Raw genomic sequence first — 21,240 nt, 5'->3', positions numbered from 1 at the left:
CCTTGCGCTCCGTCCTGCGTGCAGGTGTTGCGCAGTCAGCATCGCCCGCGCGCACAAAGCTTCTTTACCGTGGTGGTATTTACGGTCAGCTGATTCATCTGCAGGACTGCTACTGTGCGCGCGCAGCTTCAACAACAGCCTCCAAATATCATACAATTCCTCCTGAACCGGTGCAGCCGGAGACTGCAGCTCTGCCTGTGCACATTAAGCAGTCTAACCTTCAAACAGTGCGCGCATGCTCCGCCTCATTTTCACGGCTTTTTGGAGCTGATGACGTCACTCAGCCCTGCAGAGTTCTAGCCAGTCAGAACCGGTCCGATTTAGTCGATTCTGTGCGCGCAGTGAGGAGCTGAAGGTGACCGCGGCCTTAATGATCTGGAGCGAACCGGAGCGAACCATACCGAGCCAGGATCCTGTCTGCACTCTGCATAAATACAGCCAATGGAAAGTAACAGAGTACTTTTACTGCAATTATGAGAGTTACAGTAAAGATCAGAAGCTCCTTAATCCAATCAGGTTGTTGATAATTTATAACCTGATTGGAGGGTTTGAGGCGTTTCTAAAAGTTTGCAGAAAAAAAATCTGATGTCGCAAAGATTTTTGCAGAGTCAGCATCTGAGTTTTTCACCATTTGACTTTGCTTCATCAGCGACTGACCAGAGCTCAGGCAGTTTGAGCAATCATTTTAATTGATCAGTAAACTGTGTCACATTTAAAGGCATGTTTTTGTTCATCACATTTCCATTTTAATTGTAATGTTTTCATAAGAATCAATATAAATGTGATCACATGACCATAAAACCCACAAAAAGTGGCCTCAGTGGGAAGAGTCTGACCCAGCACCCTCAGACCAGGTTTGTGGAGAAAATGGGCCTCTTTATTGGCCTTTCCTATCAAAAACAATCAAGTGTATTTCATTGAGTCAATGTTTTACTAGCAGCAACATGTACATGAATACATGAATATTCAAAATTCAAATCACATCCAGAAATCTTCCAGAAGTTATCAAATGCATGCCTGAGTTTCTTCATCTTTGTGACCAGCCTCCTTTTACTGACTGAACTTTAGTGTAAAAGTTTTATTGTCAGTACAAATTTAGCAATAACTTTTTTAGGAAAGTGCTGTAAGCGATCGGTTTCTGTGTCTGAGATAGATTAACGTGCAAATACATAAACTGTTTGATGCTGTAATGCTGTGTTATTGAACACTTTGACTGTAACCGATGGCTTTGCGGCAGGCGAGCAGCCCGGACGTCATCATGCCTTTTGGAAACACCCACAACAAGTTGAAGCTGAAGTACACGGCGGAGCAGGAGTACCCCGACCTCAGCCAGCACAACAACCACATGGCCAAGGTGCTCACGTCCGAAATGTACGCCAACCTGAGGGACAAGGAGACGCCCAGCGGATTCACCCTGGACGATGTCATCCAGACTGGCGTTGACAACCCAGGTAACCCCTCCCACAGTCAGCATTAAGAGCTCAAACTCTATTCTTGAACTCAAACAAAGGTAACAAGTCCTAAACCAGATAACTTTATCATCAGTGCCAGGTAGACACTCCTTCATCAAACGGTCACACATAAATGGCTCCCTAAAAACTGTGTACCTCTCTTCCAACACAATTCAACCTTCAGAATAACCAGGTACCCCATTCCCAAAGCACCATCCTCCTCCTTAAACAGCCCCTTACCAAGGTGCTGGTAATTCCTCTCAAAATAAGACAAATCTCCTCCAGACCAGCTAATTGTGCCAAGGCGACTGATTTGGCATATATGTTAACACCTCCCTAAAAACCTGACCAAATAAACAACTAAACAACTCCACCCTTGGACACTTGTACCATGTTCCATTTCTCCAAAACATCCTTAAGACCCTTGATCCACCTCCTTGTCCAAGTAACTCTTCCTCAAAGTAAGACAACTTCAGCCTAGTCCAATAACCTTCAGAATAGGAACCAAGCCTCTATCTGATGCTGGTCTGGCTCTTACATAAGCCAGTTAAGCCTTCACCAGACATGTAACTTTGCGTGTTTGTCACCTTCACATTGAGAGATTCTGTTAATAATAAACTCTTTAATTGGATAGACTCATTAGATCAAGGTAATTTTTGGTCTATAATTCCCACCCAAGGGCAGGACATAGTATTGACCTTCAGTCCAACCACCTGATCCTCCTCTTCTAATCCTCCTTAGTTCATTTAGCTCCTCTTAGTGCGTTAAAGACCATAACACACTATCCTACAAGGAAATTGTGAAACAGACCAAACAAACCCATTGGCACACTCCGTCATGTTTAGGTTTTCTCTCTGAAGTCAAAAAAAGTCATTTTAAGGCCCATAGATGTTGGCTGTGACAAGGGGAAGTGACTGTCCATCCTTTCCCCTTACAGGTCATCCGTTTATCATGACTGTGGGCTGTGTGGCTGGAGACGAGGAGACGTATGAAGTGTTTAAAGACCTGATGGATCCAGTGATCGAAGACCGCCATGGAGGATACAAACCAACAGACAAACACAAGACGGACCTGAACCCTGACAACCTCCAGGTAAACGATCAACTCACCTGAAGCCAGTTCAAACACATCTCATTATTTATGGAATTCATGACCAGAGCCTCAAGCGGAAAAAACATTCAGGACAAACCGATTTAAATACAATCATTACGGTACATACACTTAATGTCAAGGACAGGTGAACACACCTGTTACAGAAGACATGCTCATTCAGATGTAATGCTCTAATCTCAGAGCTGTCCTGGAGCTATTTCAAACAGACAAACCAAACACGAAAGGATTCACGCCAAAAACCAATCACAGCATTGTCAAAACTTTGTGTCCACATGAAATTGTCGGAGTTCGCAGCAGATTCATAATCACTAACATGGACAGGTGTAGGGCTGCATAATTCTGAGGAATTTAAAATCCAATTCAGACTGAAAATCACAGCCTCAGCATCACTGCCCATCAGCAGGACAGAGCTCTGGAGACAGTTTTATTCTTTCAGCTGCAGCTTTATTGGCATTAAACTGTCAGGCAGTAATAACCTAAATTCAAACCTGTGAGTTGCTGAAAGGTTTAACATCAGGTCTGGAATCAGTCTGTTTCAGCATGCAGATGAGGCAGCTGCTCCCTGAGCTCATCACAGGTAAAACTACCAACCTGGGCCATCAGCACACAGGAGTCTGAGATCTTTGAGCATTGGTGATGCTATTTTCCACAGAACTGATTATTCACTAGGGTACTGAATTCTTGCATGTGATGTGTTTAGCCCAGACATGAAGTCCTACCCAACAACAAGTGACTCTTAAACTCTTTATTGGCTGCAAGGCTCAATGATTTGGTTTTGGTGTGTCAGCTGAGGGTGGTGGTGACCTCTGAAGGGTGGGCAGTGATGGACTCTGACCCTCCTGTTCTTGTGTCTCCTTTGTGTTTCAGGGTGGAGATGATCTGGATCCAAACTATGTGCTCAGCTCTCGGGTTCGCACAGGACGCAGCATTCGTGGCTTCTGTCTGCCGCCACACTGCAGCCGTGGAGAGCGACGCACTATTGAGAACCTCTCCATTGAAAGTACGAGGTCACTTCCTGTATCTTCTGCCGCATGTACAGTGGGGCAAAAAAGTATTTAGTCAGCCACCGACTGTGCAAGTTCCCCCACTTAAAATGATGACAGAGGTCAGTAATTTGCACCAGAGGTACACTTCAACTGTGAGAGACAGAATGTGAAAAAAAAAAAATCCATGAATCCACATGGTAGGATTTGTAAAGAATTTATTCGTAAATCAGGGTGGAAAATAAGTATTTGGTCAATAACAAAAATACAACTCAATACTTTGTAACATAACCTTTGTTGGCAATAACAGAGGTCAAACGTTTACTATAGGTCTTTACCAGGTTTGCACACACAGTAGCTGGTATTTTGGCCCATTCCTCCATGCAGATCTTCTCGAGAGCAGTGATGTTTTGGGGCTGTCGCCGAGCAACACGGACTTTCAACTCCCGCCACAGATTTTCTATGGGGTTGAGGTCTGGAGACTGGCTAGGCCACTCCAGGACTTTCAAATGCTTCTTACGGAGCCACTCCTTTGTTGCCCGGGCGGTGTGTTTTGGATCATTGTCATGTTGGAAGACCCAGCCTTGTTTCATCTTCAAAGTTCTCACTGATGGAAGGAGGTTTTGGCCAAAATCTCACGATACATGGCCCCATTCACTCTGTCCTTAACACGGATCAGTCGTCCTGTCCCCTTGGCAGAAAAACAGCCCCATAGCATGATGTTTCCACCCCCATGCTTCACAGTAGGTATGGTGTTCTTGGGATGCAACTCAGTATTCTTCTTCCTCCAAACACGACGAGTTGAGTTTATACCAAAAAGTTCTACTTTGGTTTCATCTGACCACATGACATTCTCCCAATCCTCTGCTGTATCATCCATGTGCTCTCTGGCAAACTTCAGACGGGCCTGGACATGCACTGGCTTCAGCAGCGGAACACGTCTGGCACTGCGGGATTTGATTCCCTGCCGTTGTAGTGTGTTACTGATGGTGACCTTTGTTACTTTGGTCTCAGCTCTCTGCAGGTCATTCACCAGGTCCCCCCGTGTGGTTCTGGGATCTTTACTCACCGTTCTCATGATCATTTTGACCTCACGGGATGAGATCTTGCGTGGAGCCCCAGATCGTGGGAGATTATCAGTGGTCTTGTATGTCTTCCATTTTCTGATGATTGCTCCCACAGTTGATTTTTTTCACACCAAGCTGCTTGCCTATTGTAGATTCACTCTTCCCAGTCTGGTGCAGGTCTACAATACTTTTCCTGGTGTCCTTCGAAAGCTCTTTGGTCTTGGCCATGGCGGATTTTGGAGTCTGACTGTTTGAGGCTGTGGACAGGTGTCTTTTATACAGATGATGAGTTCAAACAGGTGCCATTCATACAGGTAACGAGTGGGGGACAGAAAAGCTTCTTACAGAAGACGTTACAGGTCTGTGAGAGCCAGAGATTTTCCTTGTTTGAGGTGACCAAATACTTATTTTCCACCCTGATTTACGAATAAATTCTTTACAAATCCTACCATGTGAATTCATGGATTTTTTTTTTTTTTTTTTTTTTTTTTTTTTTTCACATTCTGTCTCTCACAGTTGAAGTGTACCTCTGGTGCAAATTACTGACCTCTGTCATCATTTTAAGTGGGGGAACTTGCACAATCGGTGGCTGACTAAATACTTTTTTGCCCCACTGTAGCATCATCACTCTGCCCCCTGCCTGCAGACTGCTGTATTATACCTCACTGTCAGCACTTCTACTGTAGATCACTGTCATTCTTCGCTCATTGAAGCTAAAGTATGTCCTTCAGTCAAAGTTATGTTCCTAGCAGAGCCTGACCTTCTGACCTGAAAATTCAGGTTTGTCCCTCCTTCTTAAACCAAAATGTCACTAAAACCTTCATGTAAAGAAAAATGCTGAAGCATACTGTAGTGTGTTTTTTAGAGATCTGATCTGCTCCAAATAACAAAGAGTTTTAATTAACACTAATCTAAAATTGGGAACTACATGTGTAAACCTGAACTTAACAAAACAAACAAAATATATGCACATAGATTTTTTTTTTTTTTTTTTTTTGTTTTAACAAACTTGAGCTCAGGATCGAGGTTTTTATATTAAAAAAAAAAAAAAAATGCTGCTTCATATTCATCGGGAGATATTGCAGCGTTTAGCGCCATTATGTAACTGACCTGAGGAAAAAGCTGGAGAACGAACGGAAACAGACCTTTAACTCATTTAAAATGCAGCATTTACAGACTCGAGCATCTGACTGAAACTCAACACTTCCTGTTTTGTTTGTTCAGCTTTGGGAAGGACGTAAAAAAAAGGTCAGACTCAGAGAGGGAGCGTCTGTCTGAGCATTTCAGAGCACCGTCCATCACACTAGAATAGAATTCAACTTTATTGTCATGTGCAATGACAATAAAGTTGAATACTTCATCACATGAAGAATTCAACTTTATTCAACTTTAAGAATTCATCACATTCGCAGTTTCACTGTACCGGCCGCGTGTACTTAGACCTGCATGGCTTAATCAAGTACAAGGCAACAAAATGCAGTTTGCATCCATCCAGAAGTGCTTTAGTGATATAGATATATTACAATATATATTAACAATAATATAGATATGTAAGTATATTACAGAAATGGGTCTATTATGGTATGTTATAATGTACACGGTATGAAGTATGTTGTGAATATTCTATAACTATAGATGTACAGGCTGTAGTGAGTACAGGCTATGAACACTGATGCTGATGTCAGTTTTAGAGTAAAATGAGAACAAACGGATTCTAAATCAGGTTTTTATTGTTTGTTAAATTCACTTTGAGTTTAAACTGTGGTGGTGCATTTAGGGACCGTCTGATGCAGCAGTTTCTTGTGGTCCTGCTGAGGTAGGTGAGGTACAAACTCTCGTCAGTCGGGCTTCATTCAGCTGGGTCTGCAGCTGAAGAGGATAAGTCTTTATTTAGATACTTCCCATGATGCCTCATCGAGTGTGTCAGTGAACGCAGCAGCAGATCAAACTCTTACATAACCCTGAGCTGAGAGCCGTCCTGCTGAGACTGCTAATGAGACCGACAGCTCGCCATTTAAAGCCTGTCTTTCATATTCAAATGCGACTACCGGTTAAAGCCGGCAGACCTGAGATTCTGCTGCACCCTGCTGTCTGAGCTAGTTCCACACCTGCTTTTAAAGACCTCAGGAACCAGGAGACATTTAACTGAGCCATTCTAAGACCCACAGAAATGCGGGTCTCAGAATGATCATGTGATCTCTGTATGATTTCCTCAGCTGTCAGGCCGACTCCTGACCACCTAAACAGTTCAGGCTGCTCAGGTATCTCTGCATCAAAGTGTGAGGAACTGGTACTCTGTTTTCCTGTAGAAAGTCAAGACACTCATCAGAGTAAAGGTGACTTTTTTATAGGTAACGTTCAGGTATGATGGGTAAAAATAAAATGTAATTAATGAGAGATGCTGGCAGGAAACTTCATATGATTTGATATCTAAAAGGGGGTGAAATCTAAAGGGGGGTGAAACTTCCTGGTCACCTTTAGTGAAACAATTAAACCTTTAATTTGCTTTTATTTTGAAAGTCAATACCTGTCCCATTAAAAGTGATTCTGTGAAACAGCTCTATCTAGTTCAGTTGACACCACTTCCTGTTTGCTCACCTGTCATCCTGAAGTAGGGTTTATGTGTACCTCTGACCTTTGACCTACTGTGTGGTGGCTGCAGCTCTGGCCTCCTTGGAAGGAGACCTGAAGGGGAAGTACTATGCTCTGAAGAACATGACCGAGGAGGAGCAGCAGCAACTCATTGATGACCACTTCCTGTTTGATAAGCCTGTGTCCCCGCTGCTGCTGGCGTCCGGCATGGCCCGCGATTGGCCCGATGGCCGTGGCATCTGGTCAGTATGTAACCCTACAAGTGGAGGTGCAGGGGTGGGGGGGTATAATGAAGTATTGGTTTGGAAAAATATGACTCCAAAGCCAGAAATTGATTTAAATTAACCTGATTCTAACAGAATGAAGAAATGCTGAGAGAGAATAAACTTTGAGCTAGAGCGTCTCAAATATGTCCTTTTTCTGAACAAACACCAGTATAAAAATAACTGTAATGAGAGACAGAATAAAAAAAAAAACCGAGTTGAGGTCAAAGTTCAGAACAAAAAATACTGACTCAGAATGGAAGATTCATACATTCATAAAAACAGATGTAGGTGTAATAAAAAAAGGTGAGTCTGATTGAATAGAGGTAAAAGTTGGAAAGATTAATAAAAAAAAAAAGTGACCAGAAATAAGGAATAAACATCAGTTTGCTCATGGAATAAAGAATCGCAGCAGTCCTTGGTCGTAGTGTCAAGCTCACTGAACATCCACCCAACCACCACATCCACCCCTGTAGACGGCTTCATTTCATTTCAAAGAATCCAACCACCACTTTAGTCACACCCTAGATCTTGTTTTAACATATGGCATATAAACTGAACATTGAGCAGTGTTTCCTGAAAATCCTCTCTCCTCTTATCATTTCCTGATAACATTTAAATTTACAATAATTGATTACACAGCAGTGGAGAGTAGACTTCATCACAGTAGATGTCTTTCTGAAAGTGCTGTAACTAAGTTTGAGAATATAATCCACCCACTGTTATCATCTTCAATGACCTGTACCAACACAGAGCAGAGCAGCTACCTGAACGCTGCTCAAATAGAGGTTGATTATCTTGTTAATAATTTTACCTTCTCACAACGTATGACAATAGATACTGTTGCTCCTGTGAAAAATATGGTCTCAAATTAGAAATACTTGACTCCCTGGTGTAATTCTCAAACACATAGCCTAAAGCAGATAACTTGTAAGATGGAGAGGAAATGGCATGTCACAAATTTACAAGATCATCATTTAGCCTGGAGAAATAGTTTATTGCTTTATAAGAAAGCCCTCCGTAAAGCTAGAACATCTGGTCATCACTGATTGAAGAAAATAAGAACAACCTTAGGTTTCTCTTCAGCACTGTAGCCAGGCTGAAAAAAAGTCAGAGCACTGTTAAGCCAACCATTGTCATATGCTGTGGGAGTGTCTGGTCAGGCATGGTCCAGGTTCCTGTCATCCGTCCTTTGGGGTGGAGTTGGCCAGCTCATCACCTGTTTTCAATCTCCGGGGCTCCACCTAGAGGGTTTTTAAGCCAGCACTGCCTGCCACTCCTCGCCAGTTCGTCCTGCTACCATCTGTGATTCATCACCCGTCGCACTCACCAGTAGTGCTGGTTCCGTCTCCATCCTGTTTTTCCGTCTCCTCGGAACCCAAGGACCACATACACAACTTCTCCTCAGCCTGCCCTTCAGTCCATACTCTCCACCTCCTTGGAATCTGGACCGGACTCTCCACACTCTCGATCCTCTCTGGAATGCTCCCATGGCAGCCTTTTCCCCCGCTTAATAACCAGGGTCTCCAAGTAAGCCCAAGACTATCCACTGGCACTCCATACCTCTGTCCCTTACTCGTTTGTCACTCAGTAACACCCTTCTCCTGTGTTTACAGAAAGTTCCCGTTCGAGTTCTCCCTGTGCTCTACGCCTGTTTCCCCGCCCACGGATTTCCCTTAGTTTCTGCGAATGGTTTCTGTTAAACCCAGTTCTGTTCACGTTTTTGTTCCTTCTAATAAATTATACATAGTTCGAGTAATTGAGTCTGCTTTTGAGTCCACCGCATCCTTGTTTGTGACAGAACGAACTGGCCACTAATGGACTCAGCGGACCCAATTCGCGCCGCCATAAATAAACATGTTAGGACGGCATGAACAGACCTTGACGTCCTTAATGGACCAATGTAATGCTATCAGTGAAAAACAGGAAGAGTTACTTACCCGGTTTTCGGAACTCAGGGAGTCTAATCCACCCGTTCTCCCCAGCCAGCCGGGACCGTTGCCTGCGCCCGCCGTTGCGCATCCTGCGATAGAATCGGCTTATCGGGGCATCTCTTCCCCTCCCCTCCGATTGCCTCGTGTTCCTATGAGGACTTCCTCAAGGAATTCAAGGCTACGTTCGCTCACCCGATCTCTGAGGGTACTGCGGCTAAGAGGCTGTTGGGACTCCGTCAGGGAAAACGCAGCGTTGCAGAATACGCGATTGAGTTCCGCACTGCTGCTGTGGAAGCGGGTTGGCCAGACGCCGCGCTGCGGGGGAATTTTCCTAGCGTCCCTTTCCGAACAGATGAAGGATCAGCTGGCTGTGCACGACGAGCTGGCCACGTTCGAAGCGCTCGCCTCTCTCGCTCTCAGGATCGATAGTCGACTGAGGGAAAGAGACGCTGAGAGGCGGTCCAAGCCCTCTCCGTCTCTGTTTCGACCCGTGGCCGTTTCGGCGTTACCCCCGTCGCTTCCGGTGACATCATCCGTCCGTCCTCGCTCTCCTTCCCCTGAGCCTATGCAGATCGGCCGCGCTCGGCTCACTCCTGAGGAGCGGGAGCGGCATTTCCGAGCCGGAGAGTGCTTCTACTGCGGAGGAAGCGGCCATCGCCTCACTGTTTGCCCGGTCCGGCCAAAAGGCGTGGCCCGCCGGTAAGTCCGGGGTTACGGGTGGGCAATGTTTTTAAGAGTGATAAACCCCGTTTTTTGCTTTCGGTTTCGTTGATGTCCGGTACTAAGGCTCATTCTTTTCGTGCTCTCGTTGACTCCGGGTCAGAGCAAAATTTGATAGACGCTGCGGTTGCTAAATCATTGAATTTGCCCCTCATTCAGCTCGAGCCTCCGATCCCGGCCGCCGCTTTGAATAATGAGGTATTCGCGATGATCACCTGTCAAGTTAGTCACGTCAGGTAACCATCAGGAGGACATAACTCTTTTTTACCACCTCTTCCCTTGACGTGCCAGTGATCCTTGGTTTTCCGTGGTTGCAGAAGCACAATCCACACATTGACTGGACAGGGAAGAGAGTGGCGAGTTGGAGTCTGTTTTGTCTCGCCAACTGTTTAAAGTCAGCCTTGCCCTCGGGGGCTTCTGTTTCTCCTCCATTGGTTGTCTCCCCCCCTGACCTTACCTCTGTCCCTCCTGAATATCATGATCTACGAGAGGTGTTCAGTAAGGACAGGGCTCAGTCGCTGCCTCCTCATCGACCATATGATTGTGCCATTGATCTTCTCCCTGGTGCTCCTTTGCCCTCCAGCCGTCTTTATAACCTGTCCCGTCCGGAGAGGGGGGCTATGGAGAAGTACATCCAGGACTCGCTAGCAGCCGGTCTCATTCGTCCTTCTTCCTCACCGGTGGCCGCCGGTTTCTTTTTTGTGTCTAAGAAGGATTCATCGCTCCGGCCGTGCATCGATTACAGGGGACTTAATGCGATCACAATTAAGAACAAGTATCCCCTACCTTTGATCAACTCTGCTTTCGAACCCCTCCGCGGTGCCACTGTCTTCTCCAAGCTGGACTTGAGGAACGCATACCACCTTGTCCGCATAAGGGAGGGTGACGAGTGGAAGACTGCTTTTAACACTCCTCTGGGGCATTTTGAATACCTGGTAATGCCGTTTGGCCTCACCAATGCCCCTGCAGTCTTCCAGGCACTAGTGAATGACGTGCTCCGGGATTTCCTGAATGTTTTCGTGTTTGTTTACCTGGATGATATTTTGATCTTTTCTCGATCCCTCGAGGAGCATCAGGTGCATGTCCGGAGTGTGCTGCAGCGACTGTTGGAGAACCGCCTTTAATCAAATCAATCCAATCAAATCAAATCACTTTTATTGTCACATCACATGTGCAGGCACACTGGCACAGCACATGCGAGTGAAATTCTTGTGTGCGAGCCCCACAAGCAACAGAGATGTGCAAACACAACAACACAAACGAGCAAAATACAAGAATGGCCAACCTGAAACTAATAAATATATGTACAATATATAATAGTGTATGCATTTCTGGATGTGTATACTAAGAGTGTGTGTGTGTGTGTGTGTGTGTGTGTGTGTGTGTACACACATTTTTACAAATTAAATAGTAAAAAAAATAAATAATAATAATAATAAAATATATAAAATATACAGAGTTGAATATGTGCAAAACAAGTGGCATTTGTATACAGTGTGGAGTGCATAATGTTGAAGTTCCAGTAGTGAAGCTGAGGTGTCTATGACGTGTTCAGCAGTCTGATGGCCTGATGGAAAAAGCTGTCTCTGTCTGCTGGTACGGGACCGGATGCTGCAGAACCTCCTTCCTGATGGAAGCAGTCTGAACAGTTTATGGCTGGGGTGACTGGAGTCCTTGATGATCCTCCCCGCTTTCCTCAGGCAGCGCTTCCTGTAGATGTCTTGGAGGGAGGGAAGTTCACCTCCAATTATCCGTTCAGAGCACCGCACTACTCGCTGGAGAGCTTTGCAGTTGTAGGCGGTGCTGTTGCCATACCAGGTGGTGATGCATCCAGTGAGGATGCTCTCAATGGCACAGTGATAGAAGGTCCTGAGGATGCGGGGGCTCATGCCGAATCTTTTCAGTCTCCTGAGAAAGAAGAGGCGCTGCTGCGCCTTCTTCACTGTTTTGTTTGTGTGTACTGACCACGTAAGATCCTCAGCCAGATGTACTCCAAGGAACCGGAAGCTGCTCACTCTCTCCACAGCAGCGCCGTTGATGGTGATGGGGGTGTGTACTTCTCTGCACCTCCGGAAGTCCACTATCAACTCCTTTGTCTTTGCGACGTTGAGGGTGAGATGGTTGTCTTGACACCAGTGGGTCAGGGCGCTGACCTCCTCCCTGTAAGCCGTCTCATCACCGTTGGTGATAAGACCCACCACTGTAGTGTCGTCCGCAAACTTCACAATGATGTTGGAGCTGTTAGTGGCTGTGCAGTCGTAGGTGTAGAGTGAGTACAGGAGAGGGCTCAGTACACACCCCTGTGGAGCACCAGTGTTCAGTGTGATGGGGGATGAGGTGATGCTGCCCAGTCTGACCACCTGGCGTCTGTCAGACAGGAAGCTAAGGATCCAGCTGCAGAGGGAGCTGCTCAGTCCTAGATCCTGCAGTTTCCTGTCCAGCTTCGAGGGAACGATGGTATTGAATGCTGAGCTGTAATCTACAAACAGCATCCTCACATACGTGTCTCTCTTCTCCAGGTGTGACAGGGCAGTGTGTAGTGTCAGGGCTATGGCATCATCAGTGGACCTGTTGTGGCGGTATGCAAACTGTAGAGGGTCCAGTGAGTCGGGTAGTGCAGAGCAGATGAAGTCCCTGACCAGCTTCTCGAAGCATTTGCTTACGATGGGGGTCAGGGCTACAGGTCGCCAGTCGTTCAATGAGGAGATGGTGGAGGATTTGGGTACAGGGACGATGGTGGCCATTTTGAAGCAGGCTGGGACTACAGACAGAGAGAGGGAAAGGTTGAAGATGTGCGTGAACACTCCAGCCAGCTGAGCCGCGCATGACCTGAGGACGCGGCCGGGAATCCCGTCCGGACCAGTAGCTTTGCGTGCGTTCACCTTCCTGAAGCACTTCCGCACATCCTCCTCAGACACAGTGTGCGCACTGACGTCATCCGCGGTGCGCACACTGTCCGGTCTCATGGTGTTCGCTGTGTCGAATCTAGCGTAGAATACGTTTAGATCCTCACACAGAGAGGCCGTGGTCTGCGGTGTGCTGGTTTTCCCTCTAAAGTCTGTGATCGTGTTTAGTCCCTGCCACATACTCCGAGGGTTGTCAAACTGTTGCTCCACCCTGTCCCTGTACTCACGTTTGGCTGCTTTGATCGTCTTCCGGAGTTGGTAATGTGCGTGTTTGTAGTCCGATGTGTTCGCGGAGGCAAAGGCGGTGTTCCGTGCCGCGCGAACATCTCCGTTAATCCAGGGTTTTTGATTTGGGAAGGATTTGACTGTTCTGGATGGGACGACATCTTCCACGCATTTCCTGATAAATCCACAGACTGAGTCTGTGTATTCATCAATGTCTCTGGCGGCCACGTGAAACATTTCTCAGTCCGCGTGATCAAAACAGTCCCGCAGCGCAGACTCCTTTATGTGAAGGCCGAGAAGTGTGACTTTCACGTCTCGTCTATCTCATTTCTGGGCTACCTACTGGCGGAAGGGCAGGTGAAGACGGACCCTGTAAAGGTTAAGGCAGTGGTGGAGTGGCTCGTTCCTGATTCACGCAGACAGCTGCAGCAGTTCCTTGGCTTTGCGAATTTCTACAGGCGCTTTGTCAGGGACTACAGACGGGTGGCTGCGCCTCTCACCCGCCTTACTTTCTCCCGGGTCCCCTTCGTTTGGTCTCCCGAGGCTCACTCGGCCTTCGCCACGCTCAAACGGCTTTTTTCTTCGGCTCCTGTTTTGGTCCATCCTGACACAAGTAAGCAGTTCGTGGTGGAGGTTGATGCTTCGAGCGTGGGGGTGGGGGCTGTGCTGTCTCAGCGTTCTGGTCCTCGTGGCAAGCTCCAACCCTGCGCCTACTTTTCTCGGCGCCTTTCTCCTGCCGAACGGAATTATGACGTTGGGGATAGGGAGCTCCTGGCCATTAATTTGGCTTTGGAGGAGTGGCGCCACTGGCTGGAGGGGACGGAACATCCGTTTATCATCTGGACAGATCACAAGAATCTGACTTATCTCAGATCGGCTAAAAGACTGAACTCCCGCCAGGCTCGGTTGTCCCTTTTCTTTGCCCGATTTAATTTTGACATTTCCTATCGCCCGGGTTCCAGAAATCTTAAACCCGATGCCCTGTCTCGCCAGTACTCCTCGGACTTGGACTCCCGGGACCCTGAGCTCATTCTCCCTTCCACCTGCAGAATTGGCTCCCTCACCTGGGATATGGAGGAGGCCATACGCCAAGGACTACGAGAAGACACCGATCCAGGAACTGGCCCACCCGGTCGGCGTTTTGTACCCTCTGCCGCCCGGTCGGCTGTGATCCATTGGGTCCATACAGCCCGGTTTACTTGCCACCCGGGAGTGAGTAGGACCACGGCTCTGTTGAAGAGGTATTTCTGGTGGCGTTCCATGGACAAGGATGTGAAGGCTTATGTGGCTGCCTGTTCTGTTTGTGCCCGTAATAAGTCCTCCAATCGGCCCCCGTCTGGCTTACTCCGACCGCTTAGTACTCCGCATAGGCCTTGGTCTCATATCGCCTTGGATTTTGTTACCGGCCTCCCGGCTTCTTCGGGGAAGACGGTGGTTCTGTCCATAGTCGATCGGTTTTCCAAAGCGGCTCATTTCGTAGCCCTAGACAAGCTGCCGACGGCTGCTGAGACCACCCAGATCCTTATGGACCATGTATTCCGACTTCATGGCATACCCTCGGAAATTGTGTCTGACAGGGGGCCTCAGTTTGTCTCCGGAGTGTGGAGGGCCTTCTGTACAGCCCTGGGTGCCAAAGCCAACTTGAGTTCTGGTTTCCATCCGCAGACCAATGGCCAGACTGAACGTTTGAACCAGGAGTTGGAATCCGCTCTTCGCTGCGTCTCATCTCAGAACCCGGCTGCCTGGTCGTCTCAGTTGCCTTGGGTGGAATACGCCCATAATTCTCTCACGTCTTCGCCGCGGTCGTGGTGTCCAGTACCTGGTGGACTGGGAGGGGTATGGGCCTGAGGAGCGTTCTTGGGTTCCTCGGTCGCTCATTCTGGACCCGTCCCTGATTGCTGCGTTTCGCTCCTCCCCTCGCAGGGCCCGGTCCAGGGGGTCGCCGGGTGGTGACCCTTGAGGGGGAGGTACTGTCATATGCTGTGGGAGTGTCTGGTCAGGCATGGTCCAGGTTCCTGTCATCCGTCCTTTGGGGTGGAGTTGGCCAGCTCATCACCTGTTTTCAATCTCCGGGGCTCCACCTAGAGGGTTTTTAAGCCAGCACTGCCTGCCACTCCTCGCCAGTTCGTCCTGCTACCATCTGTGATTCATCACCCGTCGCACTCACCAGTAGTGCTGGTTCCGTCTCCATCCTGTTTTTCCGTCTCCTCGGAACCCAAGGACCACATACACAACTTCTCCTCAGCCTGCCCTTCAGTCCATACTCTCCACCTCCTTGGAATCTGGACCGGACTCTCCACACTCTCGATCCTCTCTGGAATGCTCCCATGGCAGCCTTTTCCCCCGCTTAATAACCAGGGTCTCCAAGTAAGCCCAAGACTATCCACTGGCACTCCATACCTCTGTCCCTTACTCGTTTGTCACTCAGTAACACCCTTCTCCTGTGTTTACAGAAAGTTCCCGTTCGAGTTCTCCCTGTGCTCTACGCCTGTTTCCCCGCCCACGGATTTCCCTTAGTTTCTGCGAATGGTTTCTGTTAAACCCAGTTCTGTTCACGTTTTTGTTCCTTCTAATAAATTATACATAGTTCGAGTAATTGAGTCTGCTTTTGAGTCCACCGCATCCTTGTTTGTGACAACCATTCCTTTAACGTTAACTAGTAATGACTTCATGAACTTCTTCACAAATAAAATTTTAGCCATTAGAGAAAAAATTACTCATAATCATCTCACAGATGTAACATTATCTACAGCTACCGTACAGTACCATTGATATTCATTTAGAGCCTTTTTCTCTAATTGTTCTTTCCGAGTTAACTTCAGTAATTACTTCCTCAAAACCATCAATGTGTCCTTTTAGACCCCAAGCCTGCTCAAAGAAGTCCTGCCATTAATTAATGCTTCAATATTAAATATGATCAAGCTATCCCTAATAATCGGCTATGTACCACAGGCCTTCAAGCTGGCAGTATTTAAACCTTTACTTAAAACGCCATCTCTAGACCCAGCTGTCTTAGCTAATTATAGGCCAATCTCCAACCTTCCTTTCATATAAAAAATTCTTGAAAGAGTAGTTGTCAAACAGCTACTTGATCATCTGCAGAGGAATGGCTTATTCGAAGAGTTTCAGTCAGGTTTCAGAGCTCATCACAGCACAGAAACAGCTTTAGTGAAGTTTACAAATGATCTTCTTATGGCCTCTGACAGTGGACTCATCTCTGTGCTTGTCCTGCTAGACCTCAGTGCAGCGTTCGATACTGTCGACCATGCTGTAGGTATTACAGGTACTGCGCTGGTTTGCAGTGGTTTGTATTATATCTATCTAATAAACTTCAATTTGTTCGTGTAAATGGTCAATTATGGAGTTCCACAGGGTTCAGTGCTAGGCTGTATCATCAGAAAGCATAGCATACATTTTCACTGCTATGCAGATGACACCCAACTTTATCTATCTATGAAGCCAGATAACACACACCAATTAGTTAAACTACAGGAATGTTAAGACCTTGATGGCCTCTAACTTTCTACTTCTAAATTCAGATAAAACTGAGGTTATTATATATGGCCTTGAAAATCTTAGAAATATGGTATCTAACCAGATTCTTACTCTGTATTCATTACCTTGTCATTGTAGTAATCTTTGACCAGGACATGTCCTTCAATGCACATATTAAACAAATATGTAAGACTGCTTTCTTCCATTTGCGAAATATCTCTAAAATTAGAAATATCCTGTCTCAGAGTGACGCTGAAAAACTAGTTCATGCATTTATTACTTCCAGGCTGGACTACTGTAATTCATTATTATCAGGATGTCCTAAAAACCCTGAAAAGCCTTCAGTTAATCCAAAATGCTGCAGCAAGAGTACTGACAAGGACTAGAAAGAGAGAGCATATTTCTCCTGTTTTGGCTTCCCTTCATTGGCTCCCTCTTAAATCCAGAATTGGATTTAAAATCATGCTCCTTGCATAAAAGGTCTTGAATAATCAGGCCCCATCTTATCTTAATGACCTTATAGTACCATATCACCCCATTAGAGCACTTTGCTCTCACACTGCAGGCTTATTTGTTGTTCTTAGAGTATTTAAAAGTAGACCGGGAGGCATAGCCTCCAGTTTTCAGGCCCCTCTTCTGTGGAACCAGCTTCCAGATTAGATTCAAGAGACATAGACTATCTCTACTTTTAAGATTAGGCTTAAAACTTTCCTTTTTGCTAAAGCATATAGTTAGGGCTGGATCAGGTGACCCTGAATCCTCCCTTAGTTATGTTGCAATAGACGTAGGCTGCTGGGGGATTCCCATGATGCATTGAGTATTTCTTCTTCAGTCTTCTTCAGTTCACACTCTGCAATTAATTATTAGTCATTATTAATCTCTGGCTCTCTTTCACAGCATGTCTTTTATCCTGCTTTCCTTCTCTCACCCCAACCGGTCACGGCAGATAGCTGCCCCTCCCTCAGCCTGGTTCTGCCAGAGGTTTCTTCATGCTAAAAGGAAGTTTTTCCTTCCCACTGCCGCCAAAGTGCTTGCTCATAGGGGGTCATAAGATTGTTGGGTTTGTCTCTGTATGTATTTTTGTAGGGTCTACCTTACAATATAAAGCACCTTGAGGCAACTGTTGTGATTTGGTGCTGTATAAATAAAACTGAATTGAATTGAATTGAACAAGTATCTATACTTCTACTTAAGTACAGAATGTACTTTTGCCAACTCTGGTTTTAAACGATGCCAAAGTGGCTTCAGAGACTTAAAGTCGTAAAACGAGTCAGCATTGTGCACTTCCTGCAATCTCATCCAAGTCGACAGGTTCTGTGAGTTACATTCCAAATCATTCCAAGATGAGACTCTGAGTTAAAATGAAATTAAATCATGATGTTTCCAAGAGAAAAGCTTTTGTTTTGGCAAGACGTGTAGAAAACTTGAAGCCAACTTCCCATTGGCCTTTGGACTTCCTGTCATTATAATAATAAAATTTAAAAAAAAATAATAATAATACATTTTATTTGAGGGCGCCTTTCTAAAACCCAAGGTCAAAGAGAAAAAGTTACCAATAAAACAGTAGATTCAAATAGATTCTAATAAATTAAATTACAAAAAACAAATAAAAACAAACAAAAAAAAACAACATTTGACAGCAAGTAAAATCTGTATTAAAGCGAGTAAGCCAGTTTAAACAAGTAGGTTTTGAGTTGTGACTTAAATAAGGGAAGGGAATCTATATTTCTGAAGGCTGAAGGAAGTGAGTTCCAGAGCCGAGGAGCAGAGTGACTGAAAGCTCTGTGCCCCATAGTGATAAGGCGAGCAGAAGGAACAACAAGATGAGTGGCAGATGAAGATGTCAGAGAGCGGGAAACAGTGGTTATTCTGCCCTCACTGCTACACTGGATACAGTTATGCAGGTAGATAAACTCCTCGACAACTGACAGGTGTATCGTCCCTTTTATTGACGCTGCCTTCAATTATCAACAGAGTGAAACTACAAACAGAAGGAATAAGCAATATTCAGTCTATATATTCACACGATAATGCAAATCAGTTGGCTAAACTAGCTAACATTGGAAAGAAAGTAAATCTGAATACAGTACACCTTTAACCATAAAAGTGCATAAATAATAGCAAATATAGTTGCATTAACTCTTGTTCAACTTAAATACTCACAAGCGATGCTTTCTGTAAAACAACGAAGAGGATGGATGCAGATGTTTATCTGAACAACATGCTGAGTCAGTCTTTTCTCAAAGTGTGCTGCATTACTAACTCTACAGCTAATAACAAACAAATCTTGGCATGAAAGAACTGTAGCGACTCTTGCTGCTGGGAAGAAGAACTACACCAGCACAGTGGTGATATGAAGCAGATCACAGAAATAAGGAGGGGCAAGGTTATAAATAAACTTAAACGTGAGAACTAAGATTTTGAAATTTATCCTGGGCAACCAGTGAAGCTGTTAAAGAATTGGGGTAATATGGGAGTATGAGTTATGACCTGGAGCTGGAGTATTCTGAAAAAGTTGAAGTTTATGGAGGGACTTGTTGGGGAGACCAAATAAAAGGGAGTTGGAATAATTGACCTGGGAAGTAATAAGACTACGGACAAGGATGGCATCCGCATGGGGAGTAAGGGATGAAGTCAATTAATGTTATGTAAGTGAAAGTATGCAGACCAGGTTATGTAATTAATGTGAGACTGAAATGAGAGAGTACTGTCGAGTATGAAACCCAAACTTTTTACCTGTGGGGAAGGAAGGATGGGGGAATTTTCAATATTAATGGAGAAACTGTGTGAGATTTGGTTAAGATAGATGCTTTACCAACAAGTAAAACTTCTGTTTTATTACTGTTAAGTTTGAGATAATTGAAGGAGAACCATGATCTGATCTCCAGTTCGAGAGCGAGTTAGGTGGAAGGGATGAATTAGGTTTGGAGGAAATGTAGAGCTGGGTGTCATCAGCATAACAATGAAAATTGATATTATATTTTCGGAATATTTGGCCAAGAGAGAGCATGTAGATAATGAAAAAGGGCCCTAATACTGAATCCTGGGGCACACCAGCAGAAACAGGAAAGAAACTTGAAGAGTGTGATTTAAATTGGATAAACTGAGAGATATGATGCACCAGGCAAGTGAGGTGTGACTAATGCCAATGGATGCTAATTATGCTCAGGAGGATATTATGAGAAACGGTGTCAAATGCCGGACTAAGATCGAGAAGGATGAGGATGGTTAAAAGACCAGAGTCAGCTGCCATCAGAAGGTCATTAGTAATCCTTAACAAAGCCGTTTCTGTATCATGATTTGGGCAGAAACCAGACTGAAATTTTTCATAGAGATTATGGTCATTGAGGTATGAGTGAAGCTGGAAGGCAACAACTTTCTCAAGGATTTTCAAAATAAAGGTGAGGTTTGATACAGGGCAGAGATTATCAAAATTATTGGGATCTGCACCAGGCTTTTTGAGAATTGGAGTGAAAGAAGCAGTTTTCAAGGATGGAAGAATAACCCCTTACTCACCTGCAGGCACAATGACAATAAGACATTCCTGGTTTGGGTGAACGAGGAGGATCATCTGCGTGTCATCAGCATGCAGAAAGGAGGAAACATGAGGGAGGTGTTCACCCGCTTCTGCACTGGCCTCACCAAGGTCAGCACGCCACTTCCTATTTCCCTCACCCCATAGTGTCACACCTGAAGCCGTCTAACCTGTCTCACCTCTCTCTCTGGCAGATCGAGGAACTGTTTAAGGAGCGAGGTCATGAATTCATGTGGAACGAGCACCTGGGCTACATCCTCACCTGCCCGTCCAACCTGGGCACCGGCCTGCGAGCTGGCGTCCACGTCAAGCTGCCAAACGTGAGCAAGCACGAGAAGTTCGGCGAGATCTTGAAGAGGCTGCGGCTGCAGAAGCGAGGAACAGGTAGGAGCACGCACAGCAGACGGGAAGGAACACCTGTCCTCGCTGTCTCATTCATCACTTCCTGTCTGTGTCTAAGGTGGTGTGGACACTGCAGCAGTGGGTGGAGTCTTTGACATCTCCAACGCGGACCGCCTGGGTTTCTCAGAGGTGGAGCTGGTGCAAATGGTGGTGGATGGCATTAACCTGCTGGTGGAGATGGAGAAGCGGCTGGAGGCCGGAGAGAGCATCGATGACATGATGCCTGAACAGAAGTGACCTGTTTCACTGTAACCTCTAGCCCCACCCCCTCATCCTCACCTACCACCCCTTCCATTCACTATAACCAATCAGAAACCGTCCTGATGCTGTGGGATGTTTAGAGCCGTTCAGTTAGACCTCAGTCTTCCAACATGTGAAGGGTTTTCTACTTCCTGTCTCACCTGTTGGACTCACCTAACACCTGAAATCTCTAATAAAGTCTCTGTGGCCCAAACTATCACAGCTGCTGCTCACCTGTCTTCATTCACGCACACACCTTCTCACAGTCCACACCTATGTGACGGTCACCGACCAATCACATCCGTTAGCCTCAA

At 45.9% G+C, this 21,240-nt stretch overlaps 1 protein-coding gene across 1 annotated transcript; it reads left to right on the top strand.

The window, feature by feature from the left end:
• The first annotated feature begins 1,258 nt into the window (after positions 1-1,258).
• LOC146617710 (creatine kinase B-type-like) lies at positions 1,259-20,923 on the top strand. Its single transcript, XM_085372963.1, has 7 exons — positions 1,259-1,451; positions 2,389-2,543; positions 3,432-3,564; positions 7,277-7,448; positions 20,272-20,395; positions 20,479-20,668; positions 20,745-20,923. Exons 1-7 carry the CDS (start codon positions 1,259-1,261, stop codon positions 20,921-20,923), a joined length of 1,146 nt encoding a protein of 381 aa, XP_085229089.1.
• The last annotated feature ends 317 nt before the right edge of the window (positions 20,924-21,240 follow it).

This window comes from Diplotaxodon limnothrissa, linkage group LG15 (assembly GCF_057381915.1).
Source record: "Diplotaxodon limnothrissa isolate DT_005_m linkage group LG15, D_limnothrissa_male_GT1.1, whole genome shotgun sequence".
In the NCBI taxonomy this organism is placed as follows: domain Eukaryota; kingdom Metazoa; phylum Chordata; class Actinopteri; order Cichliformes; family Cichlidae; genus Diplotaxodon; species Diplotaxodon limnothrissa.
This window is presented reverse-complemented; position numbering and strand designations above follow the sequence as displayed.